Source organism: Mesitornis unicolor, unplaced genomic scaffold (genome assembly GCF_000695765.1).
Source record: "Mesitornis unicolor isolate BGI_N332 unplaced genomic scaffold, ASM69576v1 scaffold1766, whole genome shotgun sequence".
Taxonomy (NCBI): domain Eukaryota; kingdom Metazoa; phylum Chordata; class Aves; order Mesitornithiformes; family Mesitornithidae; genus Mesitornis; species Mesitornis unicolor.
Window position 1 is genome coordinate 276 of NW_010190044.1, and position 25702 is coordinate 25977.

At 40.7% G+C, this 25702-nt stretch overlaps 1 protein-coding gene across 1 annotated transcript in view; it reads left to right on the forward strand.

Moving 5' to 3' along the window:
• The window catches only part of RPL7 (ribosomal protein L7), a 7635-nt gene extending 157 nt beyond the window's left edge, over positions 1-7478 (forward strand). Inside the window, exons 2-7 of the mRNA XM_010186254.1 lie at positions 961-1063; positions 1684-1850; positions 2519-2656; positions 3035-3144; positions 4259-4469; positions 7416-7478. Of these exons, the coding sequence (XP_010184556.1) occupies positions 961-1063; positions 1684-1850; positions 2519-2656; positions 3035-3144; positions 4259-4467 (727 nt within the window). The 3' untranslated portion in view covers positions 4468-4469; positions 7416-7478. The remainder of the gene's footprint in view (positions 1-960; positions 1064-1683; positions 1851-2518; positions 2657-3034; positions 3145-4258; positions 4470-7415) is intronic.
• The last annotated feature ends 18224 nt before the right edge of the window (positions 7479-25702 follow it).

A 25702-nucleotide genomic window follows, 5' to 3' on the forward strand; every position in this document is an offset into this window, starting at 1 on the left:
CGTGGCCGCCACTCCTCTGCCAGCGATCCGTGAGGGGGCACAAATGGCCCGGGTCTGGGAACGGCGGGAGGATGATAGGGCCCAGCGCGGCGGGGAGGTAGTCGCTGCCGGTCCTGTGCTTTCCACAGGCGGTGGCTGTCGTCCCACCGGCTCTCGCAGAGGCGGGGAAGGAGAGCTAGCCCCAAACTTGGATGAAGTACCCCGGGCAGCAGGGTTTCTCCCGTTTGAGAGGGCGATCAGTGCCGTGCTGGGGTACGCGGAGCAGAGTGTAGCTTGAGTAGGGAGTCGTAGCCGGGTGCGTTTAGGGCAGGAGCTCGCCCGGGTAATTACAGTGGCTGTCGTCCCACCGGCTCTCGCAGAGGCGGGGAAGGAGAGCTAGCCCCAAACTTGGATGAAGTACCCCGGGCAGCAGGGTTTCTCCCGTTTGAGAGGGCGATCAGTGCCGTGCTGGGGTACGCGGAGCAGAGTGTAGCTTGAGTAGGGAGTCGTAGCCGGGTGCGTTTAGGGCAGGAGCTCGCCCGGGTAATTACAGCTCTGTAAACACGGGTCTAGCAAGTTTTGTCACATCCAAGAGCTTAAAATTCTGAGTAAGTTTAAAATCTCCTGAAACAAATTCCACAGTACTGCCAAGCTTGTTTTTTTCTCTTAAAGCCCCCGTTGAAATGCTGCTTAATGCGCAAGAGATGCGTTTGAAACAAACTGTGATTGTGTACGTAAGCTACATGCGGCTCAACAGCCAATCTGTCAGATTGCCTTTTGTGTTGTGAAAGGTGATCGGCTCAGGCTGCATCGAGGCCTGGTAACAGTGGGAACAAGGAAGATGCCTCATTGAACTGATTCAGGGCAGTGATGCCTGCGTGCGCATTGTGTTAAGAGTTTGCATTGTTATTTGGAACTTTAAAGCCTGGTTTTTTCACATCAGCTAAAGGTTGCTTGTTTTTTTTCCCCGCTTTAATTTAGAGCAAAGAAGGTGCCATCGGTACCGGAAAGCCTGCTGAAAAAGCGGCAGGCTTATGCAGCTATGAAAGCTAAACGTCAGAAGAAGATCTTGGCTATAAAAAAGGTAAATACTTGGAATCATAAAGTGGTTTGGGTTGAAAGAGGCCTTAAATATCATTTAGTTTCAATACCCCAGCTATTGGCAGGGACATTTCCCACTCAACCAGGCTGCTCAGAGCCCCATCCTGCCTGGCTATTCATGACTCCTTAACCTGAATTGCTTATCAGTTCCAATATCAGCTATTACTGCTGATGTAACACGATACAGAAGTTTACAGTATTTAGGTCTAGCATTTCGGTATTTTTAAATGTTTTGGACCAAAATATGCATTTTTATCTTTTTTTATGATCACTAACAAACCAGTTCTGGGCAGAGTAAGAGCAAAGTGTGCCGTTGTCTGTAAGACTAAAGTGAGCCTTTTACAAGGCAAGAGGTTGTAGTCTTCGTGAGGGTAAGCTTGATGCATGATAGCATCGTTCAGGGTAAAGCAGCACTGCTGTGTAACAGTCTTCCAGATTCTCTAGAATATCTGTGAGAGTGCTTGTGAACTCCACCATATAGGTAGATGTTCCTTTAATCTGTGTTATCGGTGGGAAGTTCTAGAATATACTATGTTATTTAACAGCAATTTTCATGCGTTCAAAGGCATTATATACTCTTAAGTAATTTTCAATTTATTTCAGTTCCGTAAGGCGCAAAGAAAACTCATCTATGCAAGAGCCCAAGCGTACCACAAGGAGTACAGGCACATGTATAGGCAGGAGATCCGTATGGCCAGGATGGCCCGAAAAGCTGGCAATTACTATGTTCCAGCAGAACCAAAACTGGCATTTGTGATCAGGATAAGAGGGTAAGATTGAATACAGATGTAAATTATTTTATATTCAAAAGCATGGACGTTGGCTTTCCTGTTATCTGTCTGTTTTGAGGGCTTAAATATGTAAATACAATCAAGCCTTCTGCTGGTGGCTTGGAAAGTTGTTGGCAGTATGTTGTACGTGCACCAGATGCTTATATGATTAAGAGCAGAACCATTATGCTGGCTATGTCTACTGTCTTTAGGAATCCGTGAGTGTTAAGAAGGCGGAAAGGCAGATGCGTGCAGATGCAGATACATGCCAGACGGTTGTTTCACTTTTGTCTCAATAGAACTACATGCCAGTATTCCCTAACATTTTACTAAGCTTTGTTTGAAGTATTTATTTAACTCTCCTGTGGTAAAGTGTTACAGAAAACTACCAAAAGGTGTGATTAAAGGAATTATGCTCTAAAGAGCACAAGCATAGTTATCAATTGTTTGTGTATAGTGGTGTTTTAAATTCTTTTTGTGGAAACATGCTTTAACTTTAAACTGAAATATATAGAGATAGTAAATAACTTACTAAACTTGCTTTGTGTGATTGGTAAGATGGTGATGTGTTTCATATGGGAACAATAGTGTTGTGGGTGTTTTTAACCTGAATACTTGGTGTTTTCTGTGATGTAGATAATGAAGGTTTTTTTTCCTGTGTTCTGTAGTACCAATGGTGTCAGCCCTAAGGTCCGCAAGGTGTTGCAGCTTCTTCGCCTGCGTCAGATTTTTAATGGCACGTTTGTAAAACTCAACAAAGCTTCTATCAACATGTTGCGAATTGTTGAACCCTATATTGCATGGGGGTGAGTGAGATGGCCAGTTATATCAAATTGGGCTGCAAATGTTGACCCCTTTTGCATTTTACTATGCTAGACTTGCAGGTTTCCCTTGTGTTAAATCTTTTTATATCTTCTCTGTGCTTTCCCTGCTTTGAATTTAAAACATGATTAAGGCAATGCTTTAAAAAGTAATGCTTGTGAGATATGATTTCACTCTTGTACTAGTGGTCTTAGGAACTCGGTGTGAGTAAGATTTGCTTCTCTGTTGCTTTTGTATTTACATTTGGGGCATGCTGAAATGATCCTAAATTGTTTATTAGGGAAGTTTCATTCAGGGATGTTAACTTGGAACGTGGCTTGCAAAGGCTTAATTTTATTTTTTTTTTTACTTGTCTGTTTCAGTTATCCCAATCTGAAGTCTGTGCATGAATTGATCTACAAGCGTGGTTATGGCAAGATCAACAAGCAGCGCATTGCTCTTACTGATAACTCCCTGATTCAGAAACGCCTTGGTAAATACTGCTTCACTTAACAAAAAAAAAAAGAAACCAACTTATTGCATGTGGATAGTTAATGCTGAGCTGGACAACTGTCCTTATTTGTCTCTGGAGAATGGTAGTGATTGGTTAATAATATCTAGTTCTGTCTTAACAGCTTGAAACAAAGCAAGCTGGAAGTAATTTTCATTATGAAGTATTGAAAACCAGTGTAAAGAATCAAATTTCAGCATTTTAAATTCGTAATTTTAAATGTAGACTCCTTGACCTTTAATGGGTCAGTAGATCTTTCAGTAATGAACAGGTACTGCAGCAGGAAAAGAAGCTCTGACGTGTCAAATTTAGTATTAGACATTGCTTGTGTCTTAGACCTTCATGGTCTGGTAAACAGACTTTTTAAACTTCCTGTCAGAAGAACTAACTAGTAAAAGTGATCAGTGTGTTTAGTGAAAACAGCATGGCGGTCAGTTGTCAGGAAATAGACTGCTCTAGGAGACTCTTTCTTTCCTAGTCATGCCAGGAATGAAAGCAAACGTTAATGTCTCCCAGTTTTTGCACTTGATTTGAGTATCGCTTCAAATTTGACTCTCTCATATTTGTTCCTTTTCCAGTGCAATAGATAATCAGATTCTAAAAGTACAAGTATTATGCTAAGATCACTTTTGTCCTATGACCAGTTAAATCATAACATGTGACTGCAGACTCAAAAGGCATGAAGGAAACATGCTATTGCGTTATTCAACAGCATAAGTAGTTCAGTGAATTTCTCTGAGTTACACATAACTAGGGTTTAAGTGTATTTAATCTAGCTTCAAAGAACATGGTCTGTTTTCCGAAGACTCACTAAGTGGGGTTTGTTTTCTGATGTTCCTCATTGCTGGCTACAAATATTCAAGAGTTGAAAGTGATGCCTCTTGCCAGATGTAACTGCTGAATAATACTGAGCTGGCTGCACCTAATCATTTTTAATTGGAAAAGTCAGTCACTGGGTGTTGTGACAGTGGTTGCTTTTTGACTTACTGAAGTGTATCAAAATAAGTAGGTATGACAATAATAACTTGGTAACTCTTTGCTTGTTACTGACCAGTGGTTTTTTAGCCTTTCTGAAAACAACATTTCTGAATTTTAGGAAAGCTTGGCATCATCTGCATGGAAGATGTGATCCATGAAATTTACACTGTTGGCAAGAACTTCAAAGTTGTGAACAACTTCCTTTGGCCCTTCAAGTTATCCTCTCCTCGCGGTGGAATGAAGAAGAAAACGATCCACTTCGTGGAAGGTGGGGATGCTGGTAACAGAGAAGATCAGATCAACAGACTCATAAGGAGAATGAACTAATGGTAAGGAAGGTATTACCAGAGATTAATACCATCCCCTGTTCCATTTGCTGTGTAGACTGCTGCCACTGTTGGTTGAACTTTCATGTTTTAATATATGTTCACTCGTGTTTGGGTGGTTTCTACAGTATAAAGCTACTTGGACGATACACTGTTCTCGGTTTATTTTTAAAGTATTAGTAAAGCTTAGATATTTGTGAAGAAATGAAAATCTTTGTTATTGCTGATAAGTTTAGGAAGTATAAACATTACCAATAACTTATTTTTCATTTACCAATAACTTATTCTAAAACCTTACTTGGGTTTTATGATGGGAAGCCTTGACATCTTGGCTAAAGGTTTCAGCCCTCATTAATAAATTCTTAGTATGATCTAAGCCTTGTGACTGTAAGTATAGTGTTTTTTTCAGATTGTCTGATTTCTGCTATAGAAGTCTGTTTAGGACTGGGAGAAATTAAATTCTCAATTTAGACCATTCTAACGATCTAAATTTTCAGCTTGTTCATGCGTCAGAATTACTCAAGCTTTCATGTTAACATGACCAAGATGGTAATTTTGAAAGACTAATTTGCCCATTTTAATAGTCTGTCCTTTAGAAACAGGAAGGTTTATTAGCACTTCAAACAGTTTGACAGTGACAGCTGAGTCCTGAAGTTAGTATCTAGTTAAAATAATCTGTCTTATTATCTGCTGTTGTCATTCTGCTGTTCCTGTTTTGATGAGAGTTCTCTGCCATTCACGGCTAAAACTGTGTTGTTTTGGTTTTGGGGTTTTTTTCAGAGTTCTCACACTTCTCATTGCTTTTTCCACCTTTTCTACACACTAATATAGCTTTACTGTTGCCCATATCTTTGTTTTCAATAAATGCCTTTTTGGTATGACATACATGCTGGAATTCTAGAAAACTTAATTGTGTTAGGATGCTTGGAAAAAATAACAGGCAAAGGTGCATGTTTCCCCAGAATGATTCTCCAGAGTCAAAAAGTTTTTCTGGATTGTTTTGTTTGGTTTTGTTGTTTAAAGTTTTTTAGAAATCACATGTGTAGTTTACTTAGGAATTCCTAACTTCCAGAAGGTTGGTTAATAAAACAACCCAAAAAACAGGTAGTGATGTGACACTGCAGCTGAAAGCAGGTGCAGTTGCTGTTTGGATGAGTTTTCAGAAATAATTTTCTGAAGGGAGGGAGGTTTTGTGGTTTTTTTTAAGCTTTTTAAAACTGTTATATCCAACAAAGCATAGCAAGTTGAACTCATCAAGGTCTGCTGTCTGGGGAGCTAACTGAGACCTGTGAAATACCTTGCCATTTGACTGACTGAGATTTTTGCTTGAAGTTTTTTGTAGGCTGTTTTTCCTCAGTATTCATTCCCCCAAGCTCCTTGCTCATTGCTTTGTTGTGTCCTTCTGTGAAGCAGCAGAGTTTTAAAATACTAGTTACGGGTCATGTGGAAACTTGCACTTCAGGAAAATAGTTGCTTACTGGGGACACTGTTCTTGTAAAGACTTTTTCAACTGTGGAAAAAAGCGGGTAACTTTAAGGAGCAGAATTGTGGTAACGTTTGGTGCCTGGAGTGATGTTATGTTACTCATACTATCACTCTTGTAGAAATTTTGCTGCTGATGGCTCAAACTTGCAAATTCAGTACTGAGTACTCAGTACTGAGTACAACCAAGATTGAGCAAAACTCTTCTCACTTTATGCTCCTGTCTGGTTTCTGAGCTTAAGATTGAAGCTGCTATTTTTATTTGAAACCCTGCAGCTTTTCTCTCAGTGTAGAGTCTTTCTCCATCTTTACTGACACACATTGGAGATACCCTGATGGTCTTGAGTGTTCATGAGCCTTCCTGCAGGAGGGAAGCTTCTAGTTTACTACTGTAGTGCCTATAAATGCCTGTGAGTAGTAGTATATTAGCAGAGAAACTAGGAATATTCAGTTGGTTGCTCATGTTTTTCATTTGTCTTGTATTTTAAACATTCACTCAATTTAGAACAATAGGAAGATGGCAGGAACAGAAAGTCCAGGAGACAAGAACAATCAGTTAGCTTAGCTTACGCCAGAGGTATGCAGTCCAAGCAGAACAGCTCGTTGCTTATAAGCAAAAAATAAGGAATTGCAAGGTCACTTCTTAAACTGATAGATGGAGTAAAGCCCTGCTACTTAAGGGGGCTGCTGAGCTACATGTAGAAAATGGAAGAATGTTGTAGTTTCTGCTGAGGTAATGGACAACTAGAGTACTAGGTTCAGATAAGATATTGGCAGTACTCTTAAGTATTGTCACTCCGAAAGTCCGTGTGTCTGAAGATGAGTATTTATTCCTCTTCCCTCTATGTAGATGGTTTCCTGCTATTTGTCTTAAAGTGATAGTCTCATACATATAAAAAAAATACAGACTTTCAGTACAAATTCCTTCATATCAGTTTGGGAAAAAGTTCGAGCGTAGTACTTGATACCGAATTTTGACAATTCAGTGTTGGCAGGATGCTGAATTTCACTAGCTCTCAAGCAAACTTGACAAGAATTGGTTTCAAGTCTGCTTTTTGCTTTAGTTTTTGTATGTGGACAGTTCCTGAAATGTGCTGAAAATAGAATTATTGCACCAAAAGTTTGAATATGCACAATGCCTCAGCATGACTTTAAATATCAACTTACTTCCTGCTATGCTTTTAGACAAATAGGAAAATGGGTATTAATGATTCAAGTAGAATTATTACAAAGGTAGGAATGTTTATCCTGTTAGTTTTGGCACTTTAAACTTGTGTTCTGAGTGAAGAGATAGAAGTCAATATAGAAGTTAGTTGCTGTGTGTAAGACTATTGAAGTATTAAATCCAGTGAAATAAAATTAGTATTTTCAGCTCAAATTATAAACTGTAGAAATGTATGAATTCTTCTGTTGGCCAAAGTAGTTTCAGATCTACATGTGTCTAATGATACTTTTTTTTCCTTTCAGATTCGGATGCCCAGCTGCATTCTTGCAAACTCTGGTCTTTTAATAAAACCATCTTGCACAAAACAGTGTGTCATCTCAATTGGTCTCTTTTTGTGATCCTATTCTCTAGTGGTGGTGGTTGCTAAGTTTAACTTTGGAGTAACTAATTTCAAAGAGACATTTATAGTTTGAATTCTTCTTTTGGAGGGAGAAAATCTGGAAGGATTTGTGCAGGCAAGGGTTTAATTTATGAGTGGCAATAAGTATTTATTTCTGTTGTGATTAAAAGTACAGCAGGTTACAAACTTGGCTCTCTGAGCTATATGCTGTTGGGTGCACAGAATTCCTGCTTAGTTGTAGTTGTACCATAAAGCAGTGTGGGTAAATTTCTCAATGTAAAGAGTGAAGGATATATCAGTTCTAAACACGTTAAGATCCTGATTTTAAGATTGTACTAATTACTTCCAGCTCTGAACAACTTCAGATTTTTTTGCTTTACAAAATAGCAAATTATTTTACACATTCTACAGCTTTACATAATTTGTTTTATTTCAGATATTGTAGAAGTGGAGAACACAGGATTCATGAGGATATGAACAGTTGTTAATGGGTAGGTCTAGCAGAGTACACATTAGAAATTGTCTTCTAGTCTTGGGAGCTCCTCACTGAAGGAGTCTCAGCCTGCTGGGATATTTGGTGCAACAGATCACAAGTCTCATCTGCTCCACTGAAATGCATTTCTCAGTTACAGGCAAGCTGTGTTTACATCCTTCACCACTGAAGGATGTCTATTAAATCACTGGCATTGATTCTTTTTTTCCTATTTCTGCACTTTAAATAAAACTTTTTAACAGCAATGCCAGTTTACTAAAGCTTGTCAAAAACTATTTTTAAGTAACTTGGGAAATTATAGTGGCTTAATTGAAAGTAGTTGGGTGCTTTTGTTTGTTAATGTGCTAGAACATTGGCAAAACAGCTGAAGTTAATCAGTGCTGTAGAACCTTGTCTGGTAAGAGTGCCCCCTACATCCCAAATTTTGCTTAGAATATATACACTGAAGCATTAGTGAGGGGAAAGTTAATTTGGTTTTCATGGTACTCTAGCAACTCATTTTTCTTACCTGCCTCCGAAATGCACTTTCAGAAAACAGCTGCAAAATATTAATCTGTAGTGTGGAGACCAACATTAAAGCATAGCAGTGTTTAAGATGGTAATCCTACATGGTTGGTCACCTTTTATACTAGCACAACTTCCACAATTTTAATACTGCTCTTAGGGCTTTATAGAAACAGTTCACAGTCTGATAGTTAAGGTCAGAATTTGCACTGGAAATGAGGCATAATCCACATACACAATGCATGAATAGGTTTTGGAGCATTTAAGGAGGTAATTTGAGTTTAAAATGTAGCTGATGAAGACAATCGACTGGTCCCTAAACAATAAGCAATGCGGATCCTTTGTCAACATTCTGTGGTAAAGGTCAGGTTCTTGCACATGTGTCAGTATTTTCTCGCTGTCCATAACTGCCAGCTGCTGACGCATTCTGGAATAAAATCTCTATGAACTCTTATCCACTTTCAGGATGACCAACATCTTCCTTTTTTTCTTCAGAACTGAAGCCAGAAGCTTTACCTAATAGCTATTGGAGAAGCAACAGGAGACCGTATGAAGCCCTAACAACTCACAAATTTTTCAGGCATGCTAAAGTTTATAGGCTTTACAGTTAATTGGTGTTCCTCTTTTCGCTGGTATGCAGCTCGTACAGCCTGTTCCACTATCACCAAGCGTAAAGTCGTACATCTGGAAACGGAATGGGCGCGCATCCCAAGAACCAGTGTTTTGAGAGAAAGCTGGGAGACATGATGGATAGGCAGCTGAACATAGGCTCCCACTTGGCCAAATGCAATTCTTGGATACATTAAAAAGGGAATATCAAATGGTATGGGGGAGGTAATATTACTTTTGTTCCAGTAGTGCTTATGCTAGTGCCAAATGCAATATCCAGTTCGTGTGCCAAAAATCAAGCACGTGCTTTGTACTCTGCGAGCTTAATTTATTCATATTAAAGGCAGACAGGGTTATGAAGTGAGTATCTACCTATAATTACCTCCATGGAGAAAAGTAGTTAATAGAGAATTCTTTGATCTAACAAAGACATAATGGGATGTCTTGAAATAGAAGCCAGATAAATTTTGGCTTTAAGCAAACAATTTTAATGGAAGATAATTAGACACTGGAGCACTTAACCAGTGGTGTGCCAGATTCTTTGTCCGTGGTAAATTCTAAGTTGAGCTTTAAAGCATACACTGTACTTCTAAGATTTGTTGAGGGCAATCCCACAGCCTGTCTTACTCAGCAGATGTTACTAAATGCAGGCCCTAGGTACTCTAGGGATACAAGTTAAAGCCTTGTTTCAAGATGTCTGGCCACCCAGAGTGAAATTCAGAACAGCAGTGGTGGGTGTTACGTGCTTCACAAGGGAACTTGGGCTAATGCAGCACACAAAGTGGTAAGTTACCCAAACCTTAGCAAAAATAGTGTTCAGGAGAGGGATGGTAGGACCACACATAGCCTTTATGGGCTTTGCTGCTTCTGCCTGCTTGGAATCCACATCCCACAGCTCTTCCCTTAGGACTGGGACCCATGTGGTTTTTTAGAGAACTAAGTGAGGTTTACTGGCATTTCTGAGTCCCCAGCAAGCAATGTGGTGTCCCTGCTTCATACAACAACTGGTTTGCTCACGCCTAGGGAAGTTGATGCATGTGTTTTGTTCAAACTATGCCATCTCCCAGTTTCCAGAAGACTGTCCTTTCCACGCAACTGTAGGTGAGAAAATCTCCACATGTTGCTCCTTATTGAAGCTGTGCCAAAATCTAAGGCAGGGAGAAGATCCTAATTTTAGGTTAGATTAGGAGACTGCAGAGCAGAGTGAAATAGGAATCTGAAAACAGTCAAGGAAGAAACATTGAAGGGAACAAAATTTTAGTCTCTCAGATCCCAGGTGAAATGTTCTGCTCAATTAGTTTCACAGAGGCACAGAATGCTTTGGGTTGGAAGGGACCTTTAGAAGTCATCCAGTCCAACCCCCCTACGGTGAGCAGAGACATCCTCAACTAGATGAGGTTGCTCAGAGCCCTGTCCAGCCTGTCCTTGAATGTCTCCAGGGATAAGGCCTTTACCACCTCTCTGGGCAACCTGTTCCAGTGTTTCACCACCCTCGTAAAAAATTGCTTCCTCATATCCAGTCTAAATCTACTCCTCCTTAGTTTAAAACCATTGCTCCTTGTCCTGTCACAACAGGCCTTGCCAAGAAGTTTGTCCACATCTTTCTTTTAGGTCCCCTTGGAGTACTGAAAGGCTGCTATAATGTCTCCCTGCAGCCTTCTCTTCTCCAGGCTGAAAAACCCCAGCTCCCTCAGCCTGTCCTCACAGGAGAGGTGCTCCAACCTTTGGATCATTTTTGTGGCCTTCCTCTGGACCCACTCCAACAGTTCCATGTCCCTCTTGTGTTGAGGGCTCCAGAGTTGGACACACTAACCATTTCTAGCTTTATCTGTGAAAGCAAGAAGTACTTGTGACCTTAGTCATATTGCAAATAAGAGCAAATTTTCAAAGTTCAGAACTGTAAGCAACTTTCCCTAAATTTTTTTTCTAAAGATAAAAAAATCCACAAAAGCAATATTTTATCTGCTAAGTATTTCTTCATATAAACCACTCATTGCACCAAATATCTTTCATTATGAAATAAGTAGGTACTTGGTTGCAGGAAAACAATGAGAAATAAGGGAGTGTACAGTCATCAGGCCATGGTGTGTATATGGGGAAGAAGCCACATGGAAAGTAAAATCTAGGGTAGAGGAGGAAAAGGGAGCAGAGGGAAGTGTAAGCAGCAGTGTTATTCTTTGCTTGCTTAGTGCTGCCTTGGAAGTGCAGAGAGGCTGTAAAGCCAGTTTAGCTCGCCAGCCCGCCACGTGCTTTACGTGCTGCCCATCTGGAGTTGCTCTGGCAGTCAGAGGTGTTCTGTACATCTTCATCAGTCTTTGGAGCCTGCCTGGAGCACTGCCCGTCTGTGGCAAATGTGTCCTGCTAGGCCCTGCAGCCATGGTGCGAAGCTCTGCCCATGGCACGTTTCCACTCTTACTGCGCTTCTTTAGGAGCTGTGCAGGGATTACCACACTCTGCCACATCTGATGGCATCTGTTATCCACAATATAATGCTCTTTTTTGTTGCACAATAAAATTCAAGTTTTCAAGTCTTGAACGCTCTGAATATCTCATGTACCAAATACCACAGTAGTACGTAATAATTTCATCACAATGCATGTTTAAGTTTTTGATACTATTAACGTATATCATACATCATTATAACAAGGCCTGCAAGATAGAAAGAAATAAGATAACTATACTTTAAACTATACTTTTACCTTGAGAGGTTGGACTAGATGATCCTTGTGGTCCCTTCCAACCTGGTATTCTATGATGCTAAGATCCAGTGAGCCAAGACAAGCAGGAAAATGGGTTTCAAGGAAGACTCTAAGTATCTCTGCTTGTAGTTTGAAAAACAGGGTGGGGCTTTTCTTTATACAAATAGTTTACTAATATACCTCTCTCTTTTTGGGAGAAGACATCGGGACTGAAAGCAGCATGAATAGTGGGTGACAGTTCAGTTGGTGTTAGGTGTAGGAAATGTTAATTATGCATTAAGAAGAAATTAATTATGTAGTGTCTACCTTTATAACATTCTTTTCTCTAGAACCCTAAAGGAACCAGGATGTAAATGTTGCATTTATTTATAACCCGAAGTGTTGAAGGTGAGGGAGTTTGGCTCTGATTTGAGTACAGTCTGAACTAGTTGATGTTGTTGTTGCTGTTGTTATTATTATTGTTTAGTTTTAATGATTACGTTATCAGTTTAGAACCTGGTGGTTCTTGAGACTCCTGCATGATGTTTGCTGTTTTATTTCTCATAAATTTCAAATAATTGCTCTCAAGTAAGCATTCTGAGGACATGAAACTTGGTAGACAATGGTCCTAGAAAAAAACCTAAACCACTCCTTCAGTCCTTTGCTTTGCTTTTGCTTACTTCATAAAACTCAAAGTTAGGTGTCTCAATGTAGAATAAATTGACCTGCTGTCACAGTGTTCATTCCTACACTGTTGGATTGCAAGCCCTGGCTTTCCCAAATGAAGGGTAAGTGTTTCTAACTATTGTTCTACCACTTCAATTTCTAAGGCCTTTGTGTGACAGCATACTTCATAGCACGCTTTGGGGAACCTCAGCACTGACATCAGTACCTCACTCTTCTTTCTGCTGGGAGAACAGACCTACAGACATGACTTGCCAAGGTTTACCTGGTAGACTGGTAGCCAAGCTAAGACACAGGGTTGGGAGTCACCATTCAAAATCCTGTCTTGGATTTAGTCTTCCTGAACATGAATCCCTGATTCAGGTTTTCAAAGGTACCTGGATGGGTAGCAGTAGTCTGTCCTCTTCTTAGCAGATTAGTGCACTTACCTGGGAAGTGATTGTCTGTGTACTGAATAGTCTTCTGTGACTGAGATGGGCTCAAATTCATATCAGTCTGCAGCAAAAATGACCTACAGTTCTTAGCAACTGAGTTTTTCTGAGTAATGGCTATGTTTTCTTTTGAACCCAGCATTACATATGGTCTGAGTTATCCTACTGGCTCAAGTATCTTTTGGTCTATAGACAACTGTCACGGATGTTAAATAAATTTAGATTTGATACAAATACAGAGATCCTTTGCCCTGCCAAAATGTGGACAGGCACAGTAGGAGAATTGTAGGACACAATTTTGGCTCCTGTAGGACTAAGCTTGTAGATACACTTTAAATACCAGTCCAGGTAGCTATCTGCAAAGAGACCTGGGTCCAGAGCCAGGTCTGAGCCAGCAGAGTTTTCAGTTGGAGTCGGGGCTGGGCTGGACCAGGAGAGGGCCAATATCTTTGGACTGCTCCCTCTGAGGTCTACTCTTGTTCATCTGTTCAAATGAGCAAGCTCCTCTTTTGAATGTCACTCATTACTTGCATATTTTTTATTTAAATCGGCTTCTTTTCTTATAGTTTTTACCCCTGGGTTCTGTGAAAACTTAAGCTGTTATCAAACAGGGAATGAGAATGCGGGAACACTTTAATTTCTGTCCCTTCCCTTAACACGCTTCTTTTTGCCAAACCCATTGATTCTCCACTAAACATGTAATCTAAAGTAGTAATCAGTTGGGTTGGAGTAGCAAGCCAAGACCTGAGATAAATTTGCAGGGTTTTTGTTCTGGATGCTGTCCTAGCACTTTCTGGAAGACTGCTGTTGTGCTGAGGAAGCTATAAACTAAAATGAATGGAGCTTGTAAATCAAGTGATGGCAGATACACGTGGTCTTTAAAATATAATCTTAGTGAATCACATTACATTCAAAACATTGATAAGTAGTTAGATTTAAATGTACTTTTTGTTACATGCCTGGATTATTATTGGTTTAATTTGTTCCCTTGTCTCTTATCTTAGAAATTACATCCCACAAAACATGTATGCTTGAGCAGAAGGGGCTATTTCTGCCTCAGTTATGATTTTCAGAATGCAAATCCTGATTCTAATATTGAGTTTCTTGCCATGTTTTTAATCCAAGTGTTCCTGAACCAAGATTTTGTAGTGGGAATTAACTTCTCTTAAGTTTTGCTCAGAAGCTGAAGTGAATATATATATTTTTAATGATAAGATGTCACTTCTGATTGATAAAACAGTAAAGTTATTCAATTTTTCTTCCCATTTTTTATATGAAATGTTTTAACTCTATAGATAAATATGTGTGGGTGACAGTTGTTCTACATGGGAAATGGAAGGAAATCTGTATGAAAAGTCTGTGTCTCCCTGAAGAAAAGCAGGACTTTTCTCCAGCTGGGAATCAGGATGAAGTCCTCTCTCCACAGATTATTTTTCCGAAGGACTCCTGTTACTTAACCATCTGCAATGTCTCCTCCTGAAGTGCTGAACTTAAACCTGTGTATTCATAGTACAGAAGTATTATGAGCAGCTTCTGGGTCTTTAAGACCTTCAGGATCCTATCAAGATGCCAAAGTTAATGGTGCTGACAGCTCTATTACACAGTAAGGCTCTTTCTGCAGTAACACGCTGTGGAAATGTTCTTCCTGGTAACACCCCTGTACAAAGCTACACATAGCTGAAGGCTAGAGAGGCAATTGCTCTAGTATGTTGAAACTGTTTTATTTCAAGCAATTGTGCTTAGACTGAGATTTAACAATACTACTATTAGTTACGTGAAGTTTCATTAGAATTGCATCCAGAGCAGGCTTTGGATGGGAAGAGAAAATAGCTCCCAGTCCAAATGCTGCATATTATCCAGCTGAAGCCTTCACAAGGGAAATGCAGTTCCTGTAATCGATTTATGGTTTTGGATGCTCCTGAATAGCTATGAAGTAGGATGTATCAGAGCACACATCAAACTATAACCTCTGCAGAAAGTTTTGGTCGCTTTCTGAAAGTTTACTTAGACAAAAAAATTCCCTTTTAAGCAGGCATGTTTCATGAGGTCTGCATTCTAGGAATGGCTGGGAAAGACAAGACACATGGCTTAGAACTAGTAGCAATCTAAGCATTAAAAATAGTTTTAGGTACTCAACTTCACATACCTATTGGTCTCTTACACAGAGCCTGCAGGGACATGGCAGATGACTGTACCACAGTCAATTTGTAAATGAATCTCTAGATGGAGCCAAAACAGGTCTAATGTATGAGTTTTGCAGACAAAGAAATTACCTTAAAATTCTGTACTGGAGGCCTATAGCTATAAGAAAACATCTAATTCCATTACAGATCTTTACAACTACCTGAAAACTGATTTTTTTTTTTAGGATTTAAAACCTGAAGCATTGCAGTGCTCATAGTCAAATGCATCAGGGCATTGTATTAGACATTAATAACTAATGTAATGCTAGAGTCCCGTATCTCAGAGTAAATCTGCACCTGTGCATCTGTTACATATACAAAATCAGTATGACAGTTTCATGGTGCATCCTCCAGCATCTACCTGCACGTCAATAATTTTCTGAATTGTCAGCGTTGACAAAGGCCAGTCACATATGCTCCCTTTTGGCACTGTATTTATGGTGTAATATCTGGTTTGGCCAGTCATTTACTTGCCCACTGTTTTAGAAAAGCACTTACCAGCTCTGTTATATACAAGCTTAAGAATCTCGACATCGTTGTTGTCTGAAGTGCTTATTGATAGTTTAGGATAGACCAATGCTTGAAACCCTTCTTTTCCCTAAAAAAAGAAATTACAAAGTTCAAATATAACACTGAATAAAATTAACCTTTGATTAGCTTTATATATTATTTGTAATTATTTCCATAATGTAGACCATATTATGATAAGGAGATTTTATGATGTTGCTTTTGCTTTCATTTTTCCCTCATACAACCTTAGAGAAATGCATAGTTTCACAGACTCGCTTACAACATTCACCGCTGTATCTGGAAAAGTTGGAAAGCATCTGCGTTAAAACTTTATGAACTATCAAGGTGTTTTTTGGCACAGAACCTCCTCTATCCTGCTGTCTCACTGGAGCTGAAGGTAGCTGCACTATAGAAGAGCCCCTTTCCAGCCAATCCTGTAAAAAAATACAGTGGTTTTTGTGCCATATTGTGCTAAGACTAAGAGAAGACTACAGCTCTCAGAAATACAGCTTTCTGCACTGTCCCTGAACAACTGCTTCATTTGTATGGTTTTTGATGGAAGCTCCCAGCCTTGCGACTGCTTTCTACCTGGGCAAAACGTAAGATCCCAGCAGTGGCTGTGCTCACAGAAACTGCAGGATACCCAGTGGAGCAAGCTGAGAACCATAAGCATTGCCCTGCGTGGAACCATGCTTGCATTAATCCATGGTAACTACCCCTATGATGTTGCATCTGACCCTCAGCAATGGCTCCTGCAGAGACTGCAAGCAACCTTTAATTGCTCAGTCAAAAGTCCCTCACCACCTCACTTTATTTCTGACTTCACTGCATGAGATAACTCCTCTTTTCAGACAGCAAGACTCACATGCTGAGTCACCCAGGAACTTTTCACCCCAATTAGTAGATGATCCTTACTTATAACATGTGACCGACAGAAGAACTGCAAGTGTGTCCACCTCTCTGCAGACTCAATTACAGGTAAGGAACTACCTTTGCTCAGTCTGATGAAAGGTGTCCATTAGACACAATATGTGAAAACAGTTATGGAAACTTTGTCAAGGTAATAAAACCACACCCTGTTTCAGTGATTTATTCCTATTGTAGTGACCTGCAAAGAGAGAGTGAGGTAGATCTGGTTAATGTATTCAGAGAATGTCTGTGCCAGTATCTGCTATTGAATGTGGATAACTGCACTAGGTGATACGGCAGCTCTAGTTCGACCACGTTCTCAATCTGTGATTCATGGCAAAGCACCAAGAGCCAGATAAACATTCATAGTGAAACGTCAAATAGTAGAACTTTATCTCTAGCCTTAGAGCAACAATGAAATGTGATTTATGTGAACAGAAAAGTATGCTCTGTAGTGACAAGGAGCTAACTTTAGAGTAAATGAGAAGTTGGATAACTAATAGAGATGAATCATGAGAAAAAATAGGTTGGAAGGAAGGAAGCTCTTGAAGTCGACCACCTGCTCAAAGTACGGTCACTTCAAAGTTAGGTCAGTCTACTCAGAGCCTTGTTCCCTGAGTTTTGAAACTCTCGGGGAGTGGAGATGCTGAAACCTCTCTCCATGATATCCAATTACTCTCACATAACAAATTTTCCCTCTTGCTGCTTATGGCAGTTGCCTCTTGTTTCTTTTCCTGGGCGCCATCATAATGGTGGAGTCTGGTTCCATCTTCTCTCTAACCTCCATTTAGGTACCTCAGAATTGCAATTAGATCCCTTCTCTTTTCTCCTTTAGCTTTCTTTTCTCCAGGCTAAACCAACACGGTTCCTTCAGTCTCTCATGTGTATGTCATCCCCCTGAATACTGCAGTAGTCCTCTAGATTTTCTGTTTTGATGACATTTCCTAGGAGGCCCAAAACTGGACACAGTAGTCCAGATGTAGCTTCACTAGTGCTAGCTAGAGGGAAAGAATCTCTTTCTTCAATCTACTTGCCATGTTCTAGCTAACATAGGTGACTATGCAGTTAGCCTTCATCATTTGTCCATGTTGGTGCACTCATGTTCACTGGGACCCCCACATATTTCTTCCTGAATAAATGTTTAAATCTAGTTTAAAGCCCTTTTCACTAGGTTAGCAGGTCTCTTGGCAAATATGCCCTTTCCCCACTTTTTTAGATGGAACATGTCTTTCTTTGGCATTTCTCATTCTTCAGACTTCCATGGTCTTAGAGGCCAAAACCCTTCTGATGACACTGACCAAGCAGACAGATACTGAGCTGCATTTCCACACATGCCTGAACTGTTTCCCTTGATCAGCAGGGTTGAGAGCTCCACTTGGAGCTCCACAGTCTTCACCCTTGTCCCTAGAGGACTAGAGAAACCTCCTCAAGGTATGCACTAGTAGTATAGTACTATTAGTGCCCAAATGGAAGAGCAGAAATACATAATATTCCAAAAACCAGATTTCTCAGAAATTAATCCACAGTGTCTCAAGCAGAAACCCTCTTGAGACAGCAGCTCCATGCAACAGATGGGTGCTTCTGTCTCCCACAGAAGAGAATCTCCAAGCACTATAATTAATTTTCCCCTTTTAGCTCTGGTTCACGTCTGTGAACCCTAACCCTAAACCCTAACCCTAATGGGATCTTGGGGCCAAGACTTGGGCCTCAAGCACTATGGGAAGCCCAGATGAAAGGTGTAGAGGGAGCCATGTTAATGCACTGCAATACTCCACTTGGCATGCCTTTTGCTGCCCCAATGTCCCTAGAGCTGTAGAATTTGTGGTTCTCTAAACCCTAACCCTAACCCTAGTGGGATGTTGGGTCCAGCCATCTCTTCTGTCAGAGCTCACTCCTCCACTTGTCAGGGTCCTGTCATTGCTCTCCAGCTGAAGAGCTGTTGTTGGAAAAAGAGCTCTGCCTTGCTGTGGAAGTCACCATTATTCATCCCATCTTCTTCCAGAAGACCAAGAAACTTATACCATTTCTCCCTCTGCACAATGTGGGACTTGGGCTTTTGTCTCTCCTTGCAAAGTTTCTATCTTCTGATCATCCTCTCTGAGGCTACTGTATGCTCAGCTCCTCTGTTGTTCCTTCAACCGGTTGTTCACCTGGTGACTTGACCAGGTCCCCCTTCAGCAGGTGACATTACTGTTGCCCCAGCTGTGGTCTCAGGAAGGAGCATCCAGCACTCTTTGCAGCCTGGGCCCTGTATGGCTGCATCCTCCATCCATCCTTCCAGAGATGTCTGGACTCCTGTCCAGAATTGGGCCTCTTAAATGCACCTCGTAACTTCAACTTTCTATACTAGGGAGACAGATCACTTGTTATGCACATGGCTGTAGACTGTCAACTTACAAATACAGGATTATTTAAATCCCTTTTGAATTGTGTTGGTCTTCATTACAAAATTATATGCAGTGGCTTGCCATTGTGTGTCAAAGGGACCTCAGATTTCTGCTGTACCTTCAGCACATCTTCCCTTCTCTTCTCTCTAATTTGTTCATAGCTCTTGCCTCTAGGAATGAACCAAGTTTGGGAAGGCAAGGACACTTTTGTTTTTGGAATCACTATGTGTTTTACTACTGAAGTTTAATGACAGTGAGTAAGATATGGGGATGCTGGGAGAGAAAAGAAATCTCAGTTCACACTACTGTGAAGAATTGAATTCCACTGTGTTTTGATGGTTGTAACTGTATGTTTTCTAATTTTCTATGTGCCTAGCCAGAGATCTCAGGCTATTACTTGCAAAAGCTTTAAGAACTCACAGTTAGAGCAATGGGATCTGCATTTTTGCACATGAAGGGCTATTCATTGCAAGTGCTTTGAACAAACCAGATCCAGAATGCCTCAGATTAAGCAACCAGAATCAGCAGGTATTTTGAAATGTACTCTCTGTGGAGCAGCCCCTCAACTACAGCAACAGTAAAATAACTATCTTTGTGAGACACATGCATGCACTGTAGTGAGGAAAACTCCTAAGAGAATTCATAGCTCTGACTTCAGAACAATATGTAATAAATCAGTTTCAGGGCCACACACTGAGTAACAAAGGGAAAACATACCGAAGTGTTCATTAAGTAAATGTCTTTCATCTGATGCACCAGAGGAGGCAGGAGCGCAGCTGAATAAAAAGTCTGTGACAATATAATGGCGCTACAGCGTATTATAAAAGTCAGTGAAGGAAGAACATGACTTCCATGATATAAACTCTAGTGTTGGTATATTATGGAGAGCTTAAGCTGGACATAGATTTCCCACCACAGTTACCATCAGAAGAGTTTTTTTCTTCTTGCTGAATGCAGACCAACCCCAGAGTGCCTCGTACCACTTCACAGAATCATAGAATCATTCAGGTTGGAAAAGACCTTTAAGATCATCGAGTCTAACCGTTAACCTAACACTACCAAGTCCACCACTAAACCATGTCCCTCAGCATCACATCTACACGTCTTTTAAATACCTCCCAGGGATGATGACTCCACCACTTTCCTGAGCAGCCAGTTCCAATGCTTGACAACCCTTTTGGTGAAGAAATTTTTCCTAATATCAACTTTAAACCTCCCCTGGTGCAACTTTAGGCCGTTTCCTCTTGTTCTATCACCTGTTACTTGGGAAAAGAGACCGAGCCCCACCTCACTACAATCTCCTCTCAGGTACTTGTAAAGAGTGATAAGGTCACACCTCAACGTCCTGTTCTTCAGGCTGAACAACTCTAGTTCCCTCAGCCGTTCCTCATAAGGCTTGTGCTCCAGACCCTTCATCAGCTTTGTTGCCCTTCTCCGGACACGCTCCAGCATCTCAATGTCTTTCTTGTGCTGAGGGGCCCAAAACCGAACACAGTATTTGAGATATGGCCTCAGCAGTGCTGAGTACAGTGGGACAATCACTTCCCTAATCCTGCTGGCCACACTATTTCTAATACAAGTCAGGATGTTATTGGCCACCTCTGCACACTGCTGGTTTATATTCAGTTGGCTGGCAACCAGCACCCCCAGGTCCTTTTCTGCCTGGCAGCTTTCCAGCCACACTTCCTCAAGCCTGTAGTGCTGCATGGGGTTATTGTGACCAAAGTGCAGGACCCGGCGCTTGGCCTTGTTGAACCTCATATAATTGGCCTCAACCCATCAGTCCAGCCTGTCCAGGTCTCTCTGCAGTCTTCCTACCCTCAAGCAGATCAACACTCCCACTCAACTTGGTATCGTCTGCAAACTTACTGAAGGTGCACTCAATCCCTTCATCCAGATCATTGATAAAGATGTTAAACAGAACTGGCCCAAATACTGATCTCTGGGGAACACCATTTGTGACCAGCTGCCAACTGGATTTAATTCCATTCACCACAACTCTTTAGGCTCAGCCATCCAGCCGTTTTTTTACCCAGCAAAGAGTATACCCATCCAAGCTATGAGCAGCCAGTTTCTCCAGGAGGATGTTGTGGGAGATGGTGTTAAAGGCCTTGCTAAAGTCCAGGTAGACAATGTCCACAGCCTTTCCCTCATTCACTAAGCAGGTGACCTCATCCTTGTACTCCTCCTGAGTTGCCCTCCCCTTCTTCCAAATGTCATAAACTCTCCTTTTTTGATGAATTTCAAGCAAAGCTCTCTGTTCAGCCAGGTCGATCTTCTTCCCTCCCAGCTTGTCTTTCAGTACATTGGGATGGCCTGCTCCTACAACTTTAAGATTTCCTTCTTGAAGAATATCCAGCCTTCCTGGACTCCTTTGCCTTTCAGGAGTGCCTCCCAAGGGACTCTGTCAACCAGGCTCATAAAAGGCCAAAGTCTGCCCTCTGAAAGTCTAAGGTTCTGCTAGCCCCACTCCTTACTTCTCTGAGAACTGAAAAGTCTATCACTTTGTGATTGCTATGCCCAAGTGAGCCTCCAACCATCACATCATCCACAAGTGTTTCTCTGTTTGCAGATAACAGGTCCAGCGGGGCACCTTCCCTTGTTGGCTCACTCACCAACTGTGTCAGCAAATTATCTTCCACACACTCCAGAAACCTCCTGGACTGTTTCCTCTGCACAATATTGTATTTCCAGCAGACATCTGGCAAGTTGAAGTCCCCCATGAGGACAAAGTCTAGCAATTGTGAGATTCCTTCCTGCTGCTTATAGAATATTTTGTCTGCCTCTTCATCCTGGTTGGGTGGTCTGTAGCAGATTCCCACAATGGTATCTGCCTTGTTGGCCTTCCAACTGAGTCTTACCCTTAAGCACTTGACCCTATCATCACCATTGTCAAGCTTTAGTCGTCGTCTTCCTCAATATACAGCACGGCACCACCCTGCACTGTTTCTTTCTTAGCTATCACTTCAGAGTTACATTGTTAACTGTTTAACAGCCTTTCCTGCTCACCACCATTTCCCCATTCATTTTTCCATCCTTTATGCTTTAATGGCCTTAATTCATCTGGGGAAGATGACAGTGATGAAAGCATAACTATTCAAAAGGAGGCAGTAAGATCATCTGGCTTGTCAGCTGGAGGAAATGCTAGCTTTCTGGGGGCTAGCATTTGTGGCTTTGTGTCTGTCAAACTTGGTCACTTTATGAGGCTGAGAAAGCCTCATCTTAATCTTTTCTGTCTTCTTGCTGCCTATTTCTGAATGGTTACATTTTCATCACTGTCATAATCTTTCTCTAACTTGAGTGAATTTGAGTTATCTATCAAGGATGAAGGATGGAAAAAGGAGGTAATGATGACAATTAGCGATCTGTGACAAATCATCTGTCTGACTGAAACACCTCAGCTGCCAAAAAAGCCAGCATCTCTTCCAGTTGATGTTCCTGCTTTTGACTTTTCACCTTCTGCACCATATGCACTGTCCTCATGTATTTAAATTGTACTTACGTCCCTTTATGCATCTCCCTTCTATTACGGAATATAATTCTATTATGGGAAAAATTGCTTTGGTATTTGCTGACTGGCTAATTACTGGACTTTTTAAGAACAGCCTTCATGGATGGAGGGGTAAGGTTATATCAAAGTACCCAGAAGGATAGCTGCTTTGTGATGTTAGATGAAAATAGTGTTACAATAGTATTTGTCACCAACCTCTTAAGTCTGCTGATAAAAGGAACTAAGTAGGTCTTTATCACTTCAGGCAAAGTGGACCAGTTCAATTGAATCCATCAGTGAAGGTGGTTTCAGTTAATCTACTTGACTTTGTCAGGAAAGAAGGGAGCACTCTTACACATACTTTTGCAAGAACCTGTAGATGTAGTAACCTCCAGATGGTGGGCAGTGATAACCTACTAAGGGCAGTACCACTAGAGCTGAAACTGGACAATTTCCTAAGGATTTATAGCAATGATCCTTTGAAGTCATCCTTTTCTACCAGTAAGATACAGAAAAAATATAGAGGGAATTAAAACCCTGTTTAGGTTGTGTGTTTTTTCTTACTGTGTTCATAACAGTCCAAAGGATGCATTTACCTGCTAACGTCAGGTATCCAGCGACTATAGTGACTTTTACAAATTAATTCAGGTTTTCTTTAGCACTCAAGACCACAGTTCTGGGGGGTCTTTGCTGGCTCCCTGTCCTATAGGATAGAGGAATAACATGCACTGTAAATGTCTCTTTCCAAAACAGAGGAACACATTATTTTGGGGCACAGAAGTACAAGCAGGAGAAGCCACTTCCCATCATCTTCATACCACATGTTCCTGGAGAACTCAGTATTTGTAAATAGTTTTTTCTTCTACCCATATTTACACAAGAGAAATGTAATTAGAGGTTAGGATAAAGAAGGCTTTAAGCAAGCAAAACAATCCAGCAAAACATTAGAGCTAGCTTTAGTAATTCTTGGTGTATTTCTTGTTCCAAGAAATAAGCAACTGATTCTTTACTGATGTTGCACCATAGGAAGGGCACAAGAGCAACAGCAGAGATCTTGGGCTGATGTCAGTATTTTCCATGTGAACAGTTTGCTTGAGGTAGCCTTTTTAGCAGTCAAGTCTGCTAAATCTGTAGTCAGATTTCATCTATTACCGGCGAGAAAGAAAAGAGAACACCCTCAGACATACTGTTCTGGGAAGTGGGCAAAATGGTGGTCTGGTTTTCTTCCAGCAAATAACCTAACAGAATCTAGATTCAGTCTGCTGTAGAGAATTCTCACAGGCAGATTCTCCCTCAGCGGAATCAGGTTAACTCCTTTTGCTTATTCAGTGTTTTCTTTTAAAAGCTGCATTATTTTACACAGGAAATGTTAAATATTTACAAAATACTCCTCAAAAATGGCAAATTTAACTCTTTTTTTTTAACTAAGGCTTACAATGCGCTCTGAGTACCTAGAATAATAAAGGCCCCATTACTTCAAATTACAAAGAGAAAAACTTTGAAAACAGTATCCAAGAGAGAGGTTATGGATAGCATGATGTGGATGCCTCTGAGTAGTTCTGCACGTAGGTGGTTCAAGTCCAGTTGATCTTTTTAGTGTTAACTCTGGCTTAACATTGCTACTTGGAAGTAAATATACAGAAGCCCTTCTGGCTCTTCCTCATGCTCTGTAGCACTCTAGGGAAGGTTTATTAGTTTATGCAGAGTCCTAGATTAGAGCTGGCTTAGAAATTCACACAATGGAGTCATGAATAAATAAGCCTTCTGGGAACCTAAAGACCAAGGGAGCTGAGCCCAGAGGTATTTCACAGAATGACTCACCTGAAAGTCCAGCGGGACTGATGCTGAGACTGACCTGTTAGAGCCCAATGCAACTAAACTGGACTCATGCAGAAACCCTCCTGCACTGATAAAGCCTGCATCTGCAGTATCCTTCTCTGGCTGTGTATGCTACCAGCTCAACAGACAGCTTGGCTAAATCTGTAACCAAAATGGTGCTGAAAGTTGAACAACTGTATCAGTTCATGCAAGAGCTGCACCAGGAAGCATAGCCAGAAACAGGTTGGCTCTTAATGACACCAGCTTTGTACCTGGGATATGGTTAAAATCCATACCACAAATAAAGTCGGTGACTGAAGGCTGAGTATGGTGATGAATATTAAAATATGACTGATGTTTCACTGAAGTTCATGCATGTAAAAGCTATAAAGCCCAATAAACTCAAGACTTGTGTGTTCTAGGAAAGACCAGCAAATGTCATCTGCAAAAGCAATACACAGTGAGGCCAGCTTTAGACAGATATGGCAAGAAAGAATGAACATGTATGTTGAGTCACCTCTTAATAATCTTTGAGTAGTCTCACTGGGCTGTAAATTAACTATATCAGAGACAAGTTGAAGACTTGTTGAAACAACCAGAATTTATTAACTAAGGATGGAGCTGTGCTAGCATGGCTACACTGCTGCTAGGACAAGTTTTCAACAGGTTAATCCCTGGAGCTCTAGAGACCCCCAAACAATATTCTGCTATTGCCCTATACTATTCTTTGCAAGAAGTTTCTTTTAACAAGAGCTTATAGAGACAGACTTTATCTAGCTATTGTATATGAACAATGCCTATCAGTAAATGGAGAAGAAAAAATATGACCCTGACAGAAAAGAGTTACGATGGAAGAAAGCGAAAGACGGGCAACAAGGGATAACCAGGTAGAGGTATGTTATTTTGCTTATTTAAAAAAGAAAAAAGAAAAAAAAAAGCATAGGCAGTTTTTTCCCGTATAGGATTCAAAAATATTTTAAGTAATGTTTGATTCTAATGGAAGGCCAAGAGTTTTGGTTTTTTAATTAAATTAAAGCCTTTTTTTCTAATTATATAATTTTCATTTAAAGCAAACTGAACTGCTCTAATCTTTAACAGAAAACCCATATTAGGGACACATGCTGATGTTCTTCCCCACACCCATGAAGATCAAATCAAAACAGTTCATGATGGTTTGCCATGGGATTGTAATCTAAATACACTTTCCCCAAAGATCCTCCATCTCAGGTATTCCCTCCCTCACATTCTAAACTTGGGAGTGAAAAATTCCAAGCTTATTTTTTTGGCATCTTACCTTTTCTCCTTTCATACACGCTGCTCTCTAGTGAGATAAAACACAAGTCTTAGACAGAGCTTTGAAGAGTGGTATATTGGTGTCTCTCTACAGCACTCTCACTGTCTTACTTATCTAGCTAAATCTAAATGCTGTTGCCAGTTATTTATTTGGGAATAACTCAAAATAGAATGATTCAGCTCATACAGCTGGCACAGAT